Genomic DNA, 23675 nt, shown 5'->3' with positions numbered 1-23675 from the left:
AGACATTTAAAACCATAAACCTGTAGCTTTAAGAGGAGGGGGCGTGTCGTTCGTGGGGCTGTCCCTTTTATTTGAATATACAGTAGTTCAGCGGGTCTGGAGTCGGATTGCGTCGGATGTTTTTTCGGCTTGTGAGCCGAGCACAGCGGGACGTGGTGGTTGTACTCGTCGGCAATGCTCATCATCCAGGCCTATATTTAACATTTGAATGATATCACTCAGGCGTTTTTCTCCGCCGCATGCACACACACACACACACACACACACACACACACACACACACACACACACACACAGAGGAGTCTGCACCGCACGCCAGCGACAATATGGACTTGCATATATTGGACCACAGGCTACGGGTCACCAGCATATCCAAGAATGGACTGGTGAATTTCACACATCCCCTGATTAAACTGATATTTCTCCGGAACAGGACACGGTAAGAGGACTCGGTGATCGGGGTCAGATGTTTGTGTCGCTCCGGTGTGAGCCTGGTAATCCAGTACGGATATATGAGATAACCTACAGCGCCTCTTCATTCAGTGGGTGGCCGAGCCATTATTTGCCTGTGCATGCCCTGCTATGCCTCCATGAATCATATACTGCAGTGCATGTAGCTGTAGGTAATTACAACAGTTTATGATTTATATTTAGAAATCAACGTTTGAATAATGCACATCAACCAAAATATATCATATTTTGGGGACGTGTTCTTACAATGGTGATGCAACTGCATCTGTTATGTTTCCTAATAATAACATTATACATGCACAAAAATCTGCTGCAGTTAAGTTAACACAGCATTCTCATATTTCAACATGCATTTGTGTTATAGTCCTGTTAAATGCATGCATGAATGCCTCTTAATGCATGCTGCTTCTACTGAACATAGCCAGCACTGATCAAACATTTTAAAAAGCATGCACTGTTCCTCCACTGCATTTTAGTGGGACCTTGTTTCTCCAGCACAAACTCCACCTCTAACCTCCTTGTACTCAAACCCAGCATCCAGTTTGCAAGCTGTCCGGATCTCATGTTGGCATTAGTACCAGTTTTCAGTTAATCCCTGGATATCCTCTCATTGTTATGCAATTGTTTATTGCTCTGGCTGCCCCACATATGCATGGCTCGAAGAAGAACTCAACATCTGTCTTCAAGCTGCCCATGATATAGGCCAGGCGGTGGCTCAGCTACTGCTCACATGTCAAGTTACAAAGAATTTGTAAGCAAATGTCAGGGAAGATTTTCCTCCTCTGATCGTCTTTGTGCTCTGTGACGTCTGAAGTATAGCTATCATCACACTGTCCTCGAGGATTTGCTTATCGTAAGCATCCAATGAGTATCAGCAACAGAACAGACCTTTAATAATCAGTTCAGCAGACAACAGGATGAGTACATGTCTGCATGAGTGGGCAGTGATCCTGCTAAACACTTTTCTCGTCAACTGACATGGAGAAATTAGATTTTAATCTTGTATAGTTTTCTGTCAAACACTTTATATCCTTTCAGGCCTATGGCTGCATCCACCAGCACTAATTTGTCTCAGAGTATTGGGCAATAAAGTAGGTTTTAACATGTCCATAACAGACGCACAGGTGACTCACACTACCCTTATAAACTACTGTACTGTAAGTAAGTAAATGACAAGTCACTGTGAATAATACACAGATGTACTGCAAGTGCGTCAGTATTTCTGAGGTACAGCCCAACAGGTTAGTGATGAGTAATACTAAGGATCAAGAACTGTGTCCAGATTTACAGTCAGTAACTGTGAGCCTGCATTTTCAACAGGCTCTTTGAAGTATCATTGTTGGGAAAAAAAGTAGGCTGAGCCCAGAATGAACCAGATAAAGCATGCAGGCTGCATTTCCTTGGATTAGCAGGCCTGTCTGTTTTTCAGTGTTTTGTTGTGCATACTTTGGAGTTATGTCATAGTACTGTGGTGTGGATATATTTTTGCCTCGTTTTTCCTGTTCTTTTTCTGTTGCTTATTTTCGTTTTGTTTTGTTTTCCTCTGGTCAAACTATAGACAATGCATGCTTGGGAGTGGTGGAGAAGATTGAGTTCATGGCAACTCAAAACAACCGTGGAGCAAAAACAAGCCTGATTGCCTCGTCTGGTTTTAGCCATCTCCCTCTTTAGGCCCCTGCTATTCATTAGAGGACCAACAAATGCACACAAAGTGATTTGAAAGCCGTCCTGAGCAGAATTTTAAGGAGCTAATCACTTCTAGGAGCCAGGCTGATCCCATATTGTATGAATGTATATTTTCCTCCAACATCATCCAACACAACTGAGGCATTGAGAAGTAGAAAGTAGTTGAGAGACTTGTCTAGAAATAAAAACCCTTATTTGATGAGGCGCAGCATGCCTTCTATCAGTGACACTGTTGATCTGTGAAGGTCAGCAATGTCTATAGTTATCGAGACTTTATGTTGTTAATAGGGTAAAGATCAGATGCCCTCAAAAGTAAGGATGGTTTGATTTAGGTCAGGTTGGGTTTAGTATAAGGTTCTGACAATGAAGAGTAGGAATGTGCTAAAGGATGAGTGTGTCTGTGTGTGTGTGTGTGTGTGTGTGTGTCTCTTCATGCACTCTTTTAAAAAAGCGTCTGCATCAGCCTGTACTGTTAACACAGACGGATGTGAATGAATCCTCCCACGATGGGCGAAAAAATATTATTATATCGTCCATAGTTGTTTAGTTTGGAGTTTCTGGGCGTGGTAATAATCATAGCCCAGTATCAGCCCAATATATTAGTCTTCCTACTGTACTGTGGATGCAGTCCTGCGGGCTCCACACAGTCCTCCTTTCTTCTCTTCAGCAGCTCACTAACGAGAGCATGGGTTGGAACAATGCGTCAGCTGAGCCAGAAACCCAGTGGGGAGTTTTCCACTTGTCTGCTTCAGTGATCTGTCAGGGCTGGGGCTTTCACTCCCCTTGTTTACACAAGCAGGGATGTCTAGAAAAAACCTTCCCCATTGTTCTGAAAAAAGAGGAGCCTGTGAGAACGCTGTACATCGGTTTGTAGGTAGCTGCGGAAGTAGCAGACAGCTTGGTCGTCCACTGGCGATGGGGCTGAGATTGCTTGGGGCTCCACTCTTATCATGTTTCCTCAGCTGGAGCATCAGTTGCAGAAAACCCACCGCCACCAACCCTAACTCCCTCTCCGCCGCTACCACCCGTTGGTTTGTGCAGCTGGATCAAAGTCCAGACTCTTGTGTGCTTGGTTTTCATCTTCCCCACTTGGCCGCTCCCCCGCTACCTGTTGCTTCCTGGTCTCTTCAGATATTTTCTGTCTCCTCCTTTTCATGTGCCTTCATGCTTCAAGAAGGAGTTTGTTTTTCAAACTCATTACCACCAGTGATAACACAAAGGCAATGTAGCACAGTTACAGAGTTCTGTACAAACATGCTTCTCCAGTTGAATAATAATTAAGTTTATGACTGAATGTCTGAAAATTGTGAAAAAAGCCCTGTGAAACCAGTTCCCAGAGCGCAAATTTAAAGGACTTTAGAGCCACTGTTTGGTTTTTGTCCATTCTGGGCTGCTGTAGAAACATGGTGGCTCAACATGGCGGACTTCATGGAAGGCAACCTGCAATGTCTATAGCTATAAAAGGCTCATTCTAAGGTAACAGAGACATTACAATCTGCATAACAAACATACTTTTGAATATTATGTTCCATTTCTGCACATAAATCCTCCAAAATGTCACACACAAAATGTACCTTTAACCGGCAGTCCAAAACCAAAAGGAATATTCAAACTACAGAGCTATAAAAGCAAGAACATCAGTAAATCTTTACATTAGAGAAGCTAAAACTTGCAAAGGATCAGTGATAAATTGATTTTTTACACATTTTCACTGTGATGCAAAAGGGGGGAGTCTTTTCCTTTCCCTCAATTAATACATATTTCTTTGGAGACAATGGAGACAACTACTTCTGCTTGAGCATAACCTGACCATTAGATAGTGTGCTTCCTTCGGGCTCTATTTGTCCTCTACTTGTTTGTTTTTCTCTTTATGTGTTGATGTGGAAGTGGGAGTAAATGGAAGTGAAGGGCAGAAAGCTTTGTTATAGGGGGGTTTGGACCTACATGTTTGTCTAACCTCTACATGCATTCTTTCTTTTTAAGTTCTACTAAGTGACACAAACCAAAGTCTTACTTATTCTTGGTCTTCCCAAGACTGTGTGATAAAGATGATTGAATAGTGATTGTAAAAACAATGTGTGGCAAATTGTTTTTCCAGTGTGCTTGTCAATATACTGTAATGAAGCATAGGTGAGGGTTCTTATCTGTATTATCTGTACTTCACAAACAGGAAACCAAACAGGCAATGTTGTCTCACAGATGGGGTTCCCTTGGGTTGCTTGACAACACTCAACCGATGTGTTGCTGAGGTTTGGCTGTCTTGCAGGTGTAATGTAAGAGCCTTCATTGTCTTCTCCAAAAACACGCCACGTGTGATAAAGCTCCACACTTGATCATTCTCACTTGCAGGATAGATGCTTGGCATGCACTACCTGCAGGAAACTGCGAGATGGGGAAGGTGAAGGGTCAACAGGAAATGAGTGGGGTATTATAACACAATGGGCTGGCTCAGCTCTCTAGCACAGCTGATAGTTAGTGTAACAGCGTTCTCTCTCTGTCTCTCTCTTTGTCTCTCTGTGGGGTGATTGTCCCATCTCATGGCAGGGATTACTTTTTGCTGAGTCAGGAGTTTTGCGGTCTCACTCAGGCCTCTACTGTAATAGCCTCAGCTGACTGATTAGCAGAGGAAGAGGAAGGTGTATCTCCATTTAGATGTTTTAAGAAAACAGGAATATGTAGCGCTTCCTTTTTAGGAATTCAGAGAAAACAAAGAGAGGTCATCCACATAGAAATTGCTCATATCATCTCGCTACAAAAAGTTAAAAAGCCTTACTGAATCAACAACAAAACCTTTGAAGGGCAAGGGCTTTCTTTTGGCTGCTTTGAACTATAACACAGCTAGTATTTTGTATGTGCTATCTTGTTGCATCCAACTAATAGTGAACACATCCTCTCAAAGCTTCAGTTCCAACATTTGTTGCTCTGAGAACAGTGAAAAGTGAGGGTTTTTAAAGCTACACTTGCCTTGATTGTTGCATTAGCACTTACCACTATAAAAATTCACATAGACTTTAGAATACTTTTTTTTTTTTTTAAACAAGGAAATTGACACATGTAAAGCAATAGTGCAAAAAATTGGGATATTTGCTTTATTTTCACTTTCTTGCCAAGAGTTAGATGAGAAAATCAAGGCGAGGCTAGCTGTTTCCCACTTTGCTCTTCTTGAGTTGCAAAGTGGGATGAGCCGTTGGTTGTGGAGATAACTTGAAAGTTTTCTTTCAAAGCCTGCTGGATGATTGAACAGTAATAGGTTTATGTTAAAGCCATCAGTTTTAATTATTTGAACTTTGTCTCTGAGAAATAGAGCTCAATCGCAATCGATGCTATAGTTGCCCAATTCATTTAAATCTAACGCTGTTGTGCCTCTTCTATACTCAGGAGAATTTTATGCCCATTCAAGTCTTGGAAGTGCTTTAGTCACCCAACATTAACTGTATTCACACAGGCACTGTTAGCCAAACTTTTCTAGACGTTACCTGGACAAGCTGTGTGTGTAAATGCAAATGTTCAAATCAGCTGGACCCAACATTAAACAGACTTTACCCTGCCAGCTCCCTGGTACAAAGTCTGTCAGTTGTCCCGAGAATTCACAGTAAGCCGACATTGCTCCGAGTATAGTTGCTTCATGCTCTACTCTGCCTGTCCAAAAACATGTAGTATGGATATAAATGCAAAAGCCGGCATTGTTACGGATGAGTACTCCTCCTCCTGCTTGCTCTACCCAGGTGCCACCCCTTGCCTAAACCAAATGAAGGATTTCCAGGAGATGAAAATCCATCTGATATGGACAATCTCCTGTAGTATGCTACATGTGTGAAAGGGCAAGAGTCCGTATGAGAAAACTGCTATTGTGACAGACAATTTTAGGTTACTCTATTGAATCTCAGTTGCCCTCAGGAGTTTAAGTTGAGAGTATATTGAAAGACCTTGGTGTAGGCAGGCCATTGAAGTTCGGTTTGGCCTTCTCAAAGTGAGCAAGAGGCAGGACAAGTGCAACTTCTGGGTTACACAGTAACCAGTTCTCTCTGCGCACAGCTCACCTAATGATTCAGTTCTATCCCAGTCTCCTTGTTTTCGCTTTTACACTTACCAAAGATATTTCTTTGGAGGTACAAAAAGAGGAATTTCTCCCATCCAGAAACTTGATTTAATAGCTGATATAATCCAAGGAAGTGTGTGTTTCACTGCCCAATTATTTCCTCCACGTAAACCAGATCCCTATTTACTTGCTTTCAACTTTTTTTTTCACAAAAGCAACATTCAATAGAACTGAACACTGGGGCCAGACCAGGCAACAGCCCCTGAAAGCAAATGCGTTTGGCCCCAAGCCTGATGGAGATACAAACACCAAACTGGAGAGAGAACGTATAGTCAATTGCAATCAAGGATTTTAAATACTCATTCTGGCAGTTCTGAGATCCCAAAAAAACAACAACTTGATACCATCTATTTTATTCTTTTCTATCTTTGTAAATGTTTGACCCCAATGGGCTGTATCAGTTGGCAAAACTGCACTGTCTTTTAAAATATTTAACCAAAGTGGCTCTTTTTTTAGATCAAGGATGCCTAGAAGAAGATAGAAAAAGTAACTTTCAAATCTTATGGATGGGTGGATGACTCAAAGCCAGCAAAATGCAGACCTGAGTGGTGCTGGTGGTGCAGAGACATTACAGCAAGTTATAAACTTGTAGTAGTTGATAACTGAAGCAGTGCCCCAGTTTGTTTTGTTACCCATCGTTTGCTGTAGACAAAGGAGCGATGCCAGCATAAAGCTGAGCTTGGGCTCGTGCTAATTGTGTGACAGTCTGTCCTGAAACTGGTGCAAATATCAGAGAACCCTATTTTCTTAATTCCTGGTAACGATTATTATGAAAATCTGAAGCTGTTGTTGGTTGCAGATGAATAACACTGTTCTCCTACTCTTTTTCTCCTTCCTCTCTCCTCCTTTATCTCCCTGCCTTTCATGACTTCTCGTTTTCCAACCACATGCCTCTCTCCATCTGCACTTCCTCTCTGGTTTCAGATGCAAGTTTTTCAGTCTGACGGAGACACCAGAGAACTACACAGTCGTTCTTGATGAGGAAGGATTCAAAGGTAAAACACTTGTGCACACATTTCTTTCATCACTTCCACCAGGCAGGGGTTTGTCATTGTCCTTTCACACTCTGACTGCTCTAGCCCCAGTTATACACTATATAGTGATACCATAAAGTATACATTATATACTGAGCTTTCTAGTATAGTGTTTGGAAGCTAGAATTCAAGAAATGATTGTACCCTGGCTTAATATGTTGTACTAACAGAAAATGATGCAAGGCGTGCTTTGATGCATGTCATCAACAATTTAGGGAAGCTACTGCCAATTTCCAATTTGGAAACTTAAAGGGGAACTCGACCAATTTTACACTTTAAGATCAGTTTACTAGTCATGGGGAGTACCATTCAGCTTGTGGAAACAGTAAAGTGAAGTCCACAAAGGGACCCTAGTAACGTCACCAGGGTTATCTCAGCATGGGTGTTACAAACTGGAGATTTGGAGTTTGACAGACATGCTTATTTACCAGATAGGGAAGGTCTAGAAAAGATGCTATGGATTTGCATTATGGGAATTGTAGGATCCATCTGTTTTGGAGCTTGATTCATAAAAGCAACTAAAAGTCAGTAAATTTTGTTCTGCTGCATCAGTTTTGTACTTTTTATTGTTAGTTTTTGGCAAGTTCTCCATCTTCATTGAAAGTGCTGAAGTGCTCCTGCAAAATCTTCCTAAAATTCAGTACTTTATTTTTTGTTTTCTTAAGACTTCATGGAGCTGTCTTACTGTCTACTATTTGTTTTAATATTTATCAGTTGTATCTCCTCCAGAGTCCAACAACACCACTCCAAAAATCAGGCAAATTGTGCCATTTTCTGTATGAATTACACTAGTCTTGCCACATATTTTGCTTTTAACTGGTATGTAGCCTTGAATTTGGCCACAGCATAGGACTTGTTGTTTTACCATTCTAATGTTACTTCCTTCCTTCTTTGTTCCCTCCAGGCCTCACAAGGTAGGATGGGTGTATATGACCATACAATCTAGGAAAATAAAGCTGTACAAGACCCAAATAAGACTCCTCAGCTTCAATGTATTAGAGATCCAAGTTTTTAAACTCCCTTCAAAGACTGACTTACATAGGTCAAGTGCAGCTTCACAGAAACACTTATCATTATGCTTCTTTTGGACCTAAAGTTCAAGCTGCACTTAAGGTTGAAAAGCCCAATTAAACAATTTGTCAAGACTTGAGTGCATTTTGATAGAAAAAGTACAGTGAGATATAAGTGTTTGGAAGCAAAAGACAACACACAAAACTGACTACAGCTCTTTAAGTGTGCCAGCAAATGTCTGCTATTAGTAGAACTAACTGCTGTCAATTTTTAAGTTAATCGGTTCTTAATTTGTCTCAAATTTGAGCAGTTATTTCCTTTTCAAAGGATTTTGAATGCAATATTTTCAGACAATTTTAGCAGCTTTTGACTTTTTAAGGCATACCTTTTGGTCATTGTGCTTTTATTTTTAAAATAGTTTGTATGCACTGAACAATTGTTAGATCAATCAAAGAGATAATGGACAGATTAAAATAAAATGATATTTGTTCATTAAGCCCTCTGCCAGTGTTTTGCCTCTAGTATTTACCCTTCTGTCTGACTACACTATGGGGACACAGTCAACAGGACAACTCTCTGTGTACATGCTATAGTCCCATCCACTCCCCATCCAGCCATTTCTGTCTGGTCCCTTTTACACAGATGTAGTTGTTAAAGGCATATATCGCCTCCGGGTGCTCTGTTTCTCTCCCTGTCTCCTTTGCTCTCCTTCTAACTGAGTGCCTATTTTAAGAGGTGAATGCTGGTGTAGCGAAGCCACAAGGGGCCGTCTGTGACAAATTATGCCAACCAGAACAGTGGCTCTTTTGAAGGGGAGTAAAGGAAAGGGAGTACTCGCTGCAGGAGGTAGAAACCATATGGTAATGTTTTTAGTTAGCTGAATGGTAATAAAACCATAAGCAAGACGTTTTGTGCGTCCTCTGAAGGTTTTCTGAGACTTTAAATGAAGGTGAAAAAGTTTATTTCCTACTCAGAAGTTTGTTGTTCTGTTGTACAAGTTGGTTCTATTCATCATTTAGACCTGTTATCTAAGTGACACTAATAAAGTTCCCCAAGTCTTCACCCCAGTATCTTTTTCGTTCAGCTTCTCGTTTACTTCCTGGATAGACACCTGTTTCCCTTAGCTGCAATCTTCCACTCGAGTATTGTTTTGGGACGAAGAGTTAAATATCCTGCTTTTCCATTTTGGCTTACAGCTACATCTGAGGGATCACCCTGTTTGAACTTTCACCCTTCTATACCACCTACCAGGAGCCGCACTTTCGAACACATTAATGCATTGTTATCAGGTCACCTGATGGCCAAGTATGCTGTGGTGGTGTAGGTGCCCTTGGCCTGCTCCTGGGCAGTTTTACTTGTGTCATCGTGCAGTATTAATAGTAGGGGCATTTTAGGTCTTCAACGTAAAGGAAGAGACAGGAGGTGGGGGAGAGGAAGTGTGTGTATGTTCTACCAAGCTGCAAACAAGAGGAAGTCAATATTTAATGCCGGCCTCAGAGTTCACACGTTCACAAATATAAAGATGCATCACCAGTAACATAAAGTTGCAGATGTTAAACACTCAAGTTGCTTTTTCTTTCAAGTTACCAAATTACTATTGCAGTCACTGTAGAAATGTTGGTTGCACGGGAGTCCCTATAGATTGTATGTACGTGTGTCACAGGCTGTGTGGTTTGTTTTAGCTGGTGACTGCTGTTCTTGCTCAGTGGTGCAGTTTGGCTGTGTCTGAGGTATGTTGCCATGCTTTGTTTTTTACCTCCACGAAAGTGATAGCCGTGGCTTTTGTGAATTTCACCTACAGCTCCTAGAGAAGTTTCACATCTAAAACTGCCAGGAGAAAACAAAAGCACTGCATTTTGTATAGCTATAGTTAATAAGAATCCATCTTTATGTAGTAATCAAGTACTTGTGTTCCTGTTTAGCCAATATATCTATTTTAATCCTTCAATAAACATGTTATTTTATTCTATTGTCACTAAATTAATACATATGTACTATCAATATAGTGATAACTTCCATTTAGCCAAAAATACAGTCAATACCTTTTTATACAGTTCCTTCAAGGTCTTCACCACATATATATTATGTGAGTCTGGACAGCCGTGAATATAAACTGCAACTAATTCTCATTTAAAGACCGTTTCCCTTAACATATGAATACATAGTTTTGCATTTTATCATTACAGAGATTAAACTGTATTTCTGGCACTGGTGATTTGGCTTCTTTAGAACACTGTTGTTTTGTTTGGCTTTGAATACTGACATATAATGTGAAGCTGTTACTCACAGTTTTTGCATTGATGATTCATTTGTGGTTATTGTGGTGGTTAGTTTTGTACAGTATGTTGCCATCCTCCTGTGTTTGCCAGTTTCAAATGTGCTCAACATATTGTGTTAATTATAGTGTTTGTGAAGTTTTACACCTGCAAAATAAGCTTCTCCTCATGGGAACATCTATTTGTTTTCTTATTAGTGTGGCGGTTGCACCACTATTTTACACAGGGGGTTTGTGTTTTTTAAAGTAAAAAAAAAAACAGTTCTTATTTTGGTATTGCTAAGGGAGACTGAATAAATGCACCCAGTAACCACCAGTTTGGCTGATTGGAATCTAGTGGTCTAAGTGTTTCAGTATTGAACGTTCATAAAGGTAAAAGACTTGCATGAGATTATTATTAAATAATGTAAAAATTGGCAGAGCAAAGGCAGAGATATCCACCTATTATCCGCCCCAGAGATATCCTATTTTAGTCTCTACTATGGGTCAAGTTCCAAAAACATTGCATCCTACATATCCCATAATGCAATCCAGTAGCATTTTTCATCAGACCTTCCCTACGCTCATCTTTCAAACTCCATGCCCAGTTTATAGTGCACATGTTTTGTCAACTATTTCACATTTTAAGAAGGAAAGCCCCCTCGATAGCCACAGAAGATATGCAGTTATCTTTGCAGATTGAGTAAACTGAAAGATGGGTTGTAGTGTCCCCTTAAAATAGCATCTAAATGACTATATTTTAATTTGCAGTTAGGACCTGCTGCACATATAAAAATATAGTCACTGAAATGCTGTTGAAACCCAGATGTTTTTATATAAAACATGAGCATAAAGTCATACATACTGTTTGTATGCCCACTAATCAACTTTTCTTCTTCTTGACCCGACTCAGAGCTCCACCCTTCAGAGCATCTCAAGGTAGAGAGCTCCATCTGGCTGCCACTCAACGTGGTCTCCAATGGCAACTCCTCCAGCAGCTCACAGGCTGTTGGCGTGACCAAAATTGCCAAGTCAGTCATCGCTCCTCTGGCCCAGCAGCATGTGTCTGTCTTCATGCTCTCCACTTATCAGACCGACTTTATCCTGGTAAGTACTATCTAACTATAGTAGTCTGTACTTTTTTAGCTTCATTTATTCCACTCCAGGCTAATCAGTGTTCACAAGTATCTTGTTAAAATGAAAGAGGCACTCAAGCCGTTCACTGTTGTATAATTTAGAGATGTCTGGAGCAATATTTCAAACTCTCTCAATGTATAAAATCTTCAGACTAATCTTGCAGTGAACCCTTTCACCTACAGAGCACTGTCAGACAAAAGAACCACAGCGTCTGCATTTTGTCCACTCACCAGTTTTGCAGTTAAGGAATTAATTCTCAACTGAGCTGAGAGCCCTGAAAAGTTAGTCGATGTATTACATGCGAAAGTGTTAAGTAGGCAAAAATAGATAACAGCTTGACAGACGTTTGTGTCAGCAAGTATATTAATGGTCGACATGCTGGTTGAGCTGGAATATTCCCTTAAAGCGAGGCAGTGTTGTGCCCCGAAATGACACGACACAAACTGAAAATTCTACAAATGAGCTCATTGTAGACTATTTCTAAACAGAATGTCGATCAAGGTGCATGTACATATTTCACAACGCTGTAAAACCATCTGTATTTATGTCGCACATCTATGTTGTATAGGTGAGAGAGAAAGACCTATCTGTAGTCATCAGCACTCTGGAGGAGGAGTTCAATATCTACAAGGAGGTGGGAGGAGAGTCTGTCCCTATGCATTGTCAGGATGTTTCCAACGGTCTGCAGAAGAACGGCAAAGAAGGTAGAGGTCACGGTGCTGTTCAGTATGAATTCACTAACCTCTCAGGTATCGATTGAGCATGAAGTTAAGATCTTCTAGCACCACCTTCAGGTTCTTTGTACAAAGTGTCAAGACTTAACACAGTCACAGATCCAACATGTGAGTGCACCATACATCATTGCTTTTTCTGCAGGATTTAAGGAGTAACTAAAGTAGGAGTACAGCTCAGCTTTAGGAGACTAGTCTAAGAACTGTTACTTGAACTTGTCACATATACATTACAATGTACATGGTAAATATTCTGGCAGTTTTAGATGTCGGTGTCTTGTTTGAGAGAGTAATTTTTCAGTTTTTTCAGTTTTTTATTTTTGAATTCTTATGTATCTTACATTAACATATACAGCACATGCAAGTTTATGGTCTAAACATGAAATTGTTGTTCATGCTCTGTTATCAAGCTGTGGACATGAGATCTGAGAACACTAGTGTTCCTCAATGTTATTATTTTACACCTCAGCAGTGCTGTTGTGAGGAGGAAAAAAGCTGTCCAAAACAGTGGAGTAAATGCTAAAACCACCGTCTCACATGGATATTTCAAGTCAGTGATGTTCCAACATATGTGTGAAAGCACCTTTAGTAGTAAACAGTAAAGTTTAAAAGAGCTTATCAGATCTGTGTCCTTTACCAGTCAACCTCTCTCTAAGTCAGTGATCCTCTCTAAAGGGGTGACAGGTTTGTTTTAATAGGAAGTTGTTTTTAGCTTTTAAATGGCCCCAAGGGAGAAACTAAACAAAATCTACTTTAACAAAATACATTAATAGGTTTTTTTTGTGCGTAATATGCATGGGATATTAGGTTACAGCTACTTGTCAGCAGTTACGTTTCACGATCCAGCCCAGAGTTTTCTGACATTAATCAAACCCTGTGTGACATTAATGAAGAATTAAATTAACTGTACATAGCAAGAGGAGCCTGCTGTTTAGGGAAACCCATTGTGCTTAAGAAAGCCATGATTGACTTAAACAAACATAACAATATATGGCATTATATAAAGAAACAATGCAAACAGGCTGGGTCCAGTTTCAGACATAAAGGAACATTTGAACTGCTGCGTCCTTTACAGGAAGTTATTTTTACATCCCCATGAAGTACAGGACAAGGGCAGAACATGCTGAAAAATGTGTCCACCCTTTCAAAATCCCTCATATCTTTGCATCTCTAAAACATGTCAACGTGTTTTTTTTTTTCAGACAAGTTTGGAAACCCTTTCACCCACCAGCTAATGCAAACTGCACTGACTGACAAGCTGTAGGCCAATTAGTGACCTAATTACAGCTCAAATTCTAATTGCACTCCTTTTATCTGCAAGACTGAAGGAGAAGATAAAAATAAAGTTGAGAAAAAAACTTGGCAGGCATTAATAGAGTTTCTCACCAATAACTCCCTTGACAGGGTAGTTACTGGACCCAGGACAAACACGACAAGATGGACGGTTTAAGGGTCTTTATTCCCAAAAAACACACCCCCCCCCCGGGAGAAAAAGGGGGGGGAAAAAAAAAGGGAGACGAGAAACACGGAGGCACAGGAGACACCTGGGAACAACTGCAGGTTCCTGGGCACAGGAGAGAAACGTTAGACAAGGGGCTGGGGCGGGAGAATCACGGGTGGACATGTAGAACAAAGAAGCCAGACCAAGTTACCACTAAGTTGGCTAAAAATCTGCGATGAAGGGAGGAAGACCGGGGTTCTTGAAGACTGGAGCATGATGAATGATTGAGAGCAGGTGAGACAGCAGGCAGCAGGTGAGGAGAATGGAGGCCGCACCCTCAGCCCAGGGGGGGGCAAAGGGGCAGAGCCAACCCCCAAAGGCCCTCCTGGCGGCCCTACCGGGCTTGTCAGGTGGGATCGGTAGAAGTCCGAAGAAGGGGGAATCAGGATGAAGTGCCGGGGACCCAAGAACGCCCTCCGGCCCGACCCTTCCCAGTCCACCAGGTACTGGAAACCCCGGCCCGCCGTCGGACGTCCAGGATCTGGCAACTGTTAGGCTGGGTGGTCGTCAATGAGCCGGGGGCGGAGGGGGTCGGCCGGAGGGCACAGAGGCTGGAGGAACAGGCTCAGGGATACGTGAAACACAGGATGCACATTAATGACGGGGGAGTTTTAACCTCACCGCCACAGGATTGATGATTTTGTCGACTTCAAAGGTCCAATAAATCGTGGAGCTAGCTTTGAGACTCTACCTGCAATGGCAGGTCTCGAGAAGAAGCCATACCTTCTGACCAGGTGTTAATCGGGGCAGGGGTCGGTGGCGGTCCGCCAGGCGTTGGTTTCTAGCCGCTGTCCGTAGCAGGGCTGCACGAGCCTCAGTCCAAACCGGCACAGCGGCGCAGGTGGTCCTGTCTGACGGGACCGCCACCTCCCCTCCTGAGTGGGAACAATGGGGTTGAAAACCATAAGCTCCATGAACGGGGACATACCTGTGGCAGCGCAGGTGAGGAGTTGTGACATATTCAATCCACGGAAAATGTGCACCAGGGACCGGATGTCGGGCGGCACGCAGCGCAAGGCAGCCTCCAATTGCTGGTTCGCCCGTTCTGTCTGGCCGTTGGACTGTGGGTGGTAACCTGAGGAGAACTGACTAAGCGCCCAAGGCCTGGCAGAAAGCTCGCCAAACCTGGGAGGCGATGTGGACCACGGTCTGAAACAATGTCCTGAGGGATTCCATGTGGCGGAACACGTGGTGACCAGGAGTTTGGCAGTTTCAGACGAGGGAGCTTGGGCAGAGGCAGAATGGACTACTTAGAAAACGATCAACAATGGTGAGAATAGTGTCATTACCTTCTGAGGTAGGCAGACCGGTAACAAAGTCCACAGCGATGTGGACCAAGGGCGACGTGGAGCGGGCAAGGGTGTAATAGTCCAGCTGGAGGCTGGTGGGAGGATTTTCCGCGGGCACAGACAGAACAGGCGGCCACGAGCCTTGTGTCTCTCGCCATGGAAGGCCACCAAAACTTCCGCCGAAGGAAGTCCAGTGTCCGCTGTAACCAGGATGGCAAGAGATCTTTGAGGCATGAGCCCACTGGAGGACCTGGGACCTGGCAGAGTCTGGAACAAAAGCCGGTTAGGGGGCCGTTACCTGGGTCGGGTTGTGAGCGTTGTGCCTGCTTCACCAGAGCCTCTATCCGCCAGTTTACTGCTGCCACCACACAAGAGCCGGGAGGATGGTCTCTGGTTCAGTCTCCGGCGTATCGGGGTCAGCTTGGCGTGATAGGCGGGGTTGGGGGGTTGGTTGGGATGGGAAAGAAGGGGAAAAAAAAAAAAGGGGGGGGGGAGAATGGAGTTTGTGAGGGGGGGGGGGAGTTAAAATAGAGTTTTTTAGTGTTTTGGTTTTGGGGTTTGTTTTTTTGAATTTAAAAGAATAAAAAGGTTAGTGTGGGAAGATTTTTTAAATAATTAATTATAAATTTTTTTTTCTTTAGGGTATTTTGATAAGGGGAAAGGTTTGGTTTGTTTTTTTTTTTTTTTTTTTTTTTTTTTTTTTTTTTTTTTTGTTTGTTTGGTTTTTTGTTTGTGGGGTTTTTTTTTTTTTTTTTTTTTTTAGTTTATTTAATTTTATTTAATTAATTCTTCTCCCGGGGGGGGGGGGGGGGGGGGGGTTTAGGGGTTAAGGTATTTAAGTTTTTATGGGGGGGGGTTTTATGTTGTTGGGGGGGGGGGGGGGGGGGGGGGGGGGGTGAGTGACTTTTTTTTTTTTTTTTTTTTTTTTTTTTTTTTTTGGGGGGGGGGGGGGGGGGGGGGTGACCAAAATAAATTTTTTAATACCACATTATCCCCCTCCCCCGGCGTGGGTGGGGGTTTGGGTGTGGTGGGGGGGGTGGGCCCCCTTTTTGGGTGGTCTGGGGGGGGGGGGGGGGGGGGGGTGGGGGGGGGGGTTTGGTGTGGGTGGTTTTTGGGTTTTTGTTTTGGTGTGGGGTTTTGGGGGAAGGAGGGAAAAGGGTTTTTCTTCCCCCCCCCCCTTCCTCTTTTTTTTTTTTTAAAGGTTTTTTTTTTTTATTTTTTTTGTTTGATTTTGTTTTCGCTTTGCTCCCCCTCCCCTTTTTCTTTTTTTTTTTTTTTCTTACACAACCCCAAAAAAAAAACAATATATTTCCTCTTCCTCCCCCCCCCCCTCCCTTTCACTTTAAATAAAAATAAAAAAAAAAAAACTTAATAATCCTCCCCCCTAACCAAATTTTAATTAAATTTTTTTTTTTTTTTTTTTTTTTTTTTATTTTTATAAATTTTTTTTTTTTTTTTTTTTTAAAAAATTGGGAAGAAATAAAAAAAAAGTTGTTTTTTTTTCCCGGGGGGGGCTGCCCCCTTTTCCCCTCTCCTTTTAATAAAACCAAAAAAAAAAAATTGGGTGGGGTTTGGGGTGTGGGGGGGGGGTGGTGGTTGTAAATAAAAAGAAAAAAAAAAAAAACAAACCCCCCCCCCCCCCCCCCCCCCCAAACCCCCGTTTTGGGGTGGGGGGTTGTGTGGGGGGGGGGGGGGGGGGGGGGGGGGGGGGGGGGGGGGGGGGGGGGGGGGGGGGGGGGTGTTTTTTTGGGGGGGGGGGGGGGGGGGGGGGGGGGGGGGGAGCTTTAGGGGGTTTTAACCAAGGGGGCCCCCACTAAAGCGAAGGTCTTGGATGGCTGCCACGATCTCGTCGAGGACCTTCTCGTTTTGTCTTTTTGTTTGTGTTGGGGGGGGGTGGTCCGGGGAGGGTGTGTGGGGGGGGTGGGTGGGGGGGGGGGTTTTTTTTTTGGGGGGGGGGGTTTGGGGGGGGGAGGAGAGAAAAAGGGAGGATTGGGGGGTTTTTGTTTTTTTTTTTCTTTATTAAAAGGGGGGGGGGGGGGGGGGGGGGGGGGGGGGGGGGGGGGGGGGGGGAGGGGGGAGGGGGGGAGGGGGGGGGGGGGGAAGGGGGTGTGGGGGGGGGAGGGGGGAGGGGGGGGGGGGGGGGGGGGGGGGGGGGGGGGGGGGGGGGGGGGGGGGGGGGGGGGGGGGGGGGTTGGGGGGGGGGGGGGGGGGGGGGGTTGGAAGGGGAGGGGGGAAAATTTACCATTAGGTGGGTGAAAAAATTTGGGGGGGGGGGGGGGGGGGGGGGGGGTTTTTGGGGGGGGGGGGGTGGGGGGTGGGGGGGGGGGGGGGGGGGGGGGGGGGGGGGGGGGGGGGGGGGGGGCCCCCCCCCCCAAAAACAGGGGGGGGGGGGGGGGGAGGGGGGGGGGGGGGGGGAGAGCCATGACTCCCTCTCTATTATGGTCTCCATAGTATAGACCAATCAAATTATGAAACATGGATGTCAATTGTCAAGTCCAGTTTTTTAGGGCACTGAATAAACTTTCTCACAATGCAACCCAGCAGAATATTTCATCAGCCTGCCTGTTAAATGCCCTCAATCCATGGCCCCAGTTGATAATGCTCTTCTGTCAAATATTCAACATTTTAAGCCTAACACAAAATGATTTTCTCTGACTTGAGAAAGCCGCCTCAATAGCCACAGAAAATGTTATGCAGCTATTTTTTGCAGATTGTGTAGGACCCTCTATTACAGGTAAACTGAGCATCAACAGCATCTAAATAAATATTTTGCAGTTGTCTCGATTTGTTTTCTGCTGGCGGGGCCCACACTGTCAGACTGTTTCGGGTTGTAACCAAATTCAACAGCAAAATGTTCTTTGCTAAAGCTTTGTAAAATTTAGAAATTTGTAAAACTGTATATGAATTAAAAATGCCAGGAGATCCACTGATATTTAAAAAGTATAAGAGTACATTTATTTACATTACATTTTCAAAGCCTCCATCAGTAAAATCTCTGTCCATTTTGGAATTGACTCTACTTTTACTGTATATGAGGAAATAGGGGGGATCTACACCTGCTGTTAAAAGTATTGTTTTTAAGGTAAAAATGTCAAAGTTATTCAATAAAAAAATAGATCTAGTGTTAGAACATACACAGTAGCTGTATTGCAGACTATAAACTAACACTGTCCTTGCTCTTCCAGCCATGCAGCCTACAGTTCACCCGGTGCTGATCCCCCAGAACCAGTTCTGTGTTATGTCTCTGGACCCAGACACACTTCCGTCCATCGCCACCACGCTCATTGACGTCCTCTTTTATTCCAACAGGTGAGATGTTGCTTGCTCTCGCCGCTGCAGTACCTCTCTAAAACACAAGGCGGCAGCACATGATGCAATCTAGACACCAGCTTGTAATTATTGCAAGTTTTACATTACTGTGCGGTCTCCTTTTAAATTAATGCTGCGTGTCTCCTCTTCTCTAGTCCTAAAGAAGATGCACAGTCGTCTCCCAGCCAGGACGTGGACTGCATCAAGTTTTTCTCCTTCTCCCTCATTGATGGCTACATCTCACTGGTGATGGACACTGAGGCTCAGAGACAGTAAGGATTTCTAGATCTTTTCACTGACACAGTTGACCTTTGACACCGTAATAATATGCACTTAAAATGCTTATATGATACAAACAGTGGATCAGCAGAAACAAACAGCATCCAGCTGTTTTAATTGAATGTTTTCCACTCTGTCAGCAAGTGAAGTGAGAGCTGCTTTGGGTTAATAAAGCTAGTGAAAGTTTTGTCTGTTACCCTTTTATCTGGCGGTTGATGATTTCCCCTGTCTATCTCTGAAATGGAATTGGTTGCTTGGTAGAAATCAGTGCTTGATCTTTGTGCTCTAGGTTTCCTGCTGATCTTCTCTTTACCAGCTCTTCCGGGGAGCTGTGGAGAATGGTTCGTATAGGAGGACAACCGCTGGGTTTTGGTAAGCCTACTTCCTTTTTAAATACCTCGAAATGTAGTAATTTACTCTAAATGCAGTTCAGAGATTATTGGTCATATGGTACAGTCCTATCTGCTTCTGGAACTGCGTCCCCTAGATATCCATTGTGTATGATTTGGCAGACTATATTTGTAGAACATGGCTGAAATGGAACGTAATATTCATAAAAATGTTTTTATTCATGTATAATCACCTGCAAATAAGAATCAGTGTGTATTGTTCATGTTTCACCTGTTAATAATTGTGATACTAATGTCAGTGCCTTTCTCCTCCACTCTGCTTTTTAGACGAGTGTGGTATAGTCGCCCAGATATCTCAGCCTCTAGCTGACAGCGACATCTCTGCCTATTACATAAGCACGTTCAGCTTCGACCATGCTCTGGTGAGTTCAGCGTCTTTCTTCTCGTCATTAGTTAGGCCACCACTGTTGTTGTCATGGAAGTCAAAACTTGAAACTGTTTATTTATTTAATACATTTGTGTCTCAGTTGTGTGAGAGCATTACTAAGAGTGTCTAATCACATTCTTATGCCTGCTGACAAAGGTGAAGGCTCCATCTTTATTCTTCACGATCTCACTGCTGCCTTTGATACCACCGATCGTGCCATTTTACTTGATACATTATAGAACTGGGTTGGCCTTCCTGGTACAACTTTAAAGTGATTTCCACTTCGCTCCTCAAATCTAGGCCTTTTATCCATTCCCCGCTCTAACTTTAAAACTAAAGGTGACCGTGCCTTTGCTGTTTTAGCCATGTTTATATTTATATGTTCCCCTTTGTATGTATATGATTGGGTATGGTTATGTATGTACACATTTATATGTATATATGCATATAGATACCCATATCTGTGTATGATTATGTGTTCATATTTATTTGTTTGTTTGTAAAGCACTTTTAACTGTGTGTTTTAAAAAGTGCTATATAAATAAAGCTTTACTTACTTATTAAGCAGTCAAGGCACAAGGAAAAACAGGTTTGAAGTTCAACAGTTGGGATAATTTTCACAAAAAAAATAGAAACAACAGAAATTACTGAAGGCAACTTAATTAACTGAATTATAGGGCTCTTAAAAGAGGTCAACAAATCATAACTCTGCTGAAAAATAAGGATAACAAAACAAGACCTAACAAAATGAGATATTAGAGCAGCTGATCAAACCAATAAATACACACAGGGAAGGACAACATAGACAATAACTGAAACTCAACACAAAAAAACAACGATGCCCCTATGTTGCCAAACCAGGAAGGGTTACTCAGCTGCCAGGCAACTCAAAGGCACAGAAAAATTAATTAACTAAACCAACTAGCAATATGACGAAGCAATATAAACTACATGTATTTGCTAATCTAGAAAACTATCAAGGTCCTAATAAATAAATAAATTATTTCTAACACCAAACAAACTGATTGTCTTTTATGTCATTTTAAGTGACTCCTAATGAAAGTAACTCACAATGAGGTAATGATGTGGATGAATATGACAACCTTACATTTGCAATTGTGTGTCCACCACACTCAAATAATGATTACTTTTAACTCAACTATTTAAAGATTTCAGGTTTGGTTTCTAAAAGTGGGAGACGTAGACAGATAAAGATCAAGCATATGTCACATTGAGCATTCCTGTGAAGTTGAATCATGAGGAATGCTTAAGGCAGGTGATTCCAAATAAGATTGAGGGTGTTTCTACTGACCCAAGCATGTTTGTTAATTTTAGAAAAAAACAGTATGGCCTTGTGAGTCTGGAAAATGAGTCTAATATATGATTTAAATTTAGATATGCAGTTGTTCATCCACGGTTATAAAATGATTGCATTCTGATATTTTGACCTGATAAAATAATCAGAAGTTTAGATTTCTCATTTAGACTTTGTCTGGATTTAATAAAACCAATTCAGGAAGGCATATGTTTTTATGAACCTTGATGTGAGTGTTTTTAACCAATTCTAGGCATATCCATGTGAAACAGTTATGGTGTGAGTATAACAAGTGTGAGTAAATTCAAGTACTACATATGATGCCAAAACTCCACACAGTTACTGTGTGATTTCTTTATCTCCTTATGAAATTTTAGGTTTCCCATATACCACATAGTGATTGTGTTAAATTAATCTGTGTCTGGCTGCCAACTTAGTCAGAAACTCCTGCCATCTGTGTTATCTTGAAAATTACCCAGAATAGTTTATCTGGGTCATTTGATTGCCATTACCCAGAACCTTATCGCAAAATGTCTGTCAGCGATTGAATCATGCAAAGCCGAATTTCCCTCCTGCATTAATGAAATTGATGCATTATTTATGCCTCTGTTGTCAAGAGTGGAGAAGACTGTAATTTCTTCAAATGATCATAGCTGGGTTATAATTGACCGTTTTTGTGTGTTTGTTTAACCTAGACTCTTTGACCATTGATGTAGACTGATCTCAAAGGTCTAAATATATGGCCCTGTCTCTTTCTAGTCACTATCCCCTAACAGTTGCTCTCCCTCCTACTTGCATCACAAAATATTCACACAACCTTCAAGTCTGAGATAGTTGGGCTGTTTAATCGGCCTAGTCACCAAATACTGACCTAATGTCAGCAAAAAGAGGTATGAACAAAGGTGAACTAGTGATGACGTTGAGTCTTTAGGTATTCCGCATATTCAACTGTTCTTTTCACAGTCTTACCATTTTTAGCATTAACTCACATACATAGTTGCATTATGCAATGTTGCATGTCATTGAGCTTAACATAACCATGCTGTGTCTTAGTCATACAAGATCATTGCACATATTGTGTCACTGAGATGGAAGAAACTTGTGCATTTGAGTGGGATTCTTGTTAACCACAGACTAGCATAATAATAGCAAATTCCATTGATTAAATAAACTTGCTGTGACATCACAGTGTCTTCCGCTCGTACAGTTCTAAGAAATGTCTACTTGGTAAATACGTGCAATCAGGGGTGATTATCTCTGCAGTGCTATTGGTAAGATGAAAATATTGTGGGTACACATTAGATCATTTTAATCACTAGCAATAGTCCAAATATATTTAATGGCATCAAAAAAATATTTAAAAATAATTAAAGCTTGTGGTGTGATTACATGTGTAATCCAAAAACAAAAAAGTGCACACTGAAACTTAAAACATCAAACAAGATCAGATTGGGACAATAAAACTCAATATGGCCAATCAGTTTAAAAAATGCCTTGATCGACACTAATACCCACCTTTGAGACTGGATTAGGACATCCCTACATTTTCTCCTACTTAGGGTAATGTTTACATATTTTGGCTTTATAAAGTGATAATATGTATGTGTTTACCGCTTGTTCTGCTGCCCCTAAGTGGCCAAAAAAAAATCAATAATACTGCTCTTTAACTTTGCTCTACTATTTTCTAGGTCCCCGAGGAGGACATAGTGAGCGTGGCAGACATGCTCCAGCATCAGAGGAAGGAACCAGCCACTAGTTGATTTCTGAAGTCCTGTCTGAGCTGGATGATCCTAGCTCAGTGTACCGCCCCCTTACTCCAGCTCCAGTGGCCAGGCGTGGCAGGCCAGCAGGAAAGGAGGCTAACTCTGTGCCTAGACTAGCACTGCATTGCCAGCAGTATTTACTACTACGAACTTGCCATGACCACCAGAAGCGCTTCTCAACGGTGTGCCACACTGTTTGTCTGTGAGGCCTCCTGTCTTACCTATCTAAGGCAGTTATGCACTGAGTCTCAGGGGGCCCACAAGCTCACACATGCACATAAAAATGCACAATCACTCCTAAACACACACACATCCAGACACACCCTCTTCCAAATTCAAATGCAGCACAAAGTCAGACATATGAACATGTATGACTCTCTTTCCCTCTAATACAGGATTTGGGATCTCAAGGTATATGGTCAGAAGTTGAATTTTTAATATTATTTTGCTGCATACAGCAGAACACAATCACATACAATTCACGAGTGCTATAAACATACAACTTAGTCTTCCAGTAATGTTTTTATCACAATGGGTCTAAACAACTGTTTGTTTCTTTAATTAAAGGCCATTCGCAAGAATTGCAATTTTCCTTTTTGTAAAACTGAACGTGTGAAGCTTGAAATGCAAGACAGTTGTAAGAATGTTGATCTTAAAATGATTTTCATGCAAAAGAAAACTGAGAATTTCTAACAGGGCTCACTCTATTTGGTTTGAGAAGAATGTGCAGGTAGTTCTTATATATTAAAACTACTACAAATGCTGTCAAGCAGGACAGTAGGCTTGGTTAGAGTTTTTTTTTTTTTTTAAGAGGTCAGCATTTCTTAACCATAGTATTACCCAAGGTCAATAACACTATGTCTTATTTTTTGTTATTTGCACAATAAACTTTTGATTTAGCTAATATCACTTAAATGTTTTCTTTGGTACAACTACATTTTGTACAATTTGAAGTAAAAGTATTCTGTAAACATTTGTAATTTTTGTGCTTCTTCATTCAATAAAGAGTATTGAAAATA

The 23675-nt window shown here is 42.1% G+C and overlaps 1 protein-coding gene and 1 long non-coding RNA gene across 2 annotated transcripts; both read left to right on the top strand.

Moving 5' to 3' along the window:
* Window positions 1-85: 85 nt before the first annotated feature.
* castor1 (cytosolic arginine sensor for mTORC1 subunit 1) lies at window positions 86-23675 on the top strand. Its single transcript, XM_051423692.1, has 9 exons — window positions 86-439; window positions 7181-7251; window positions 11469-11662; window positions 12261-12396; window positions 18399-18522; window positions 18678-18794; window positions 19091-19173; window positions 19479-19573; window positions 22582-23675. Exons 1-9 carry the CDS (start codon window positions 240-242, stop codon window positions 22651-22653), a joined length of 1092 nt encoding a protein of 363 aa, XP_051279652.1. The 5' UTR covers window positions 86-239; the 3' UTR covers window positions 22654-23675.
* LOC127376632 (uncharacterized) lies at window positions 16898-17414 on the top strand. The gene is made up of 2 exons (XR_007887548.1): window positions 16898-16953; window positions 17335-17414. It is a non-coding gene; the product is annotated as an uncharacterized LOC127376632 (long non-coding RNA).

This window comes from Dicentrarchus labrax, unplaced genomic scaffold (genome assembly GCF_905237075.1).
Source record: "Dicentrarchus labrax unplaced genomic scaffold, dlabrax2021, whole genome shotgun sequence".
Lineage (NCBI taxonomy): Eukaryota > Metazoa > Chordata > Actinopteri > Moronidae > Dicentrarchus > Dicentrarchus labrax.
Note: the sequence above shows the minus strand (reverse complement) of the source record. Positions and strands in the feature narration are given on the sequence as shown.

Coding starts and splice junctions, on each gene's coding strand:
- castor1 (XM_051423692.1), top strand. CDS start 240: ATGCACACACACACACACACACACACACACACACACACACACACACAC. Junction 440..7,180: donor TTTCTCCGGAACAGGACACG/GTAAGAGGACTC, acceptor CTCTGGTTTCAG/ATGCAAGTTTTTCAGTCTGA. Junction 7,252..11,468: donor TGATGAGGAAGGATTCAAAG/GTAAAACACTTG, acceptor GACCCGACTCAG/AGCTCCACCCTTCAGAGCAT.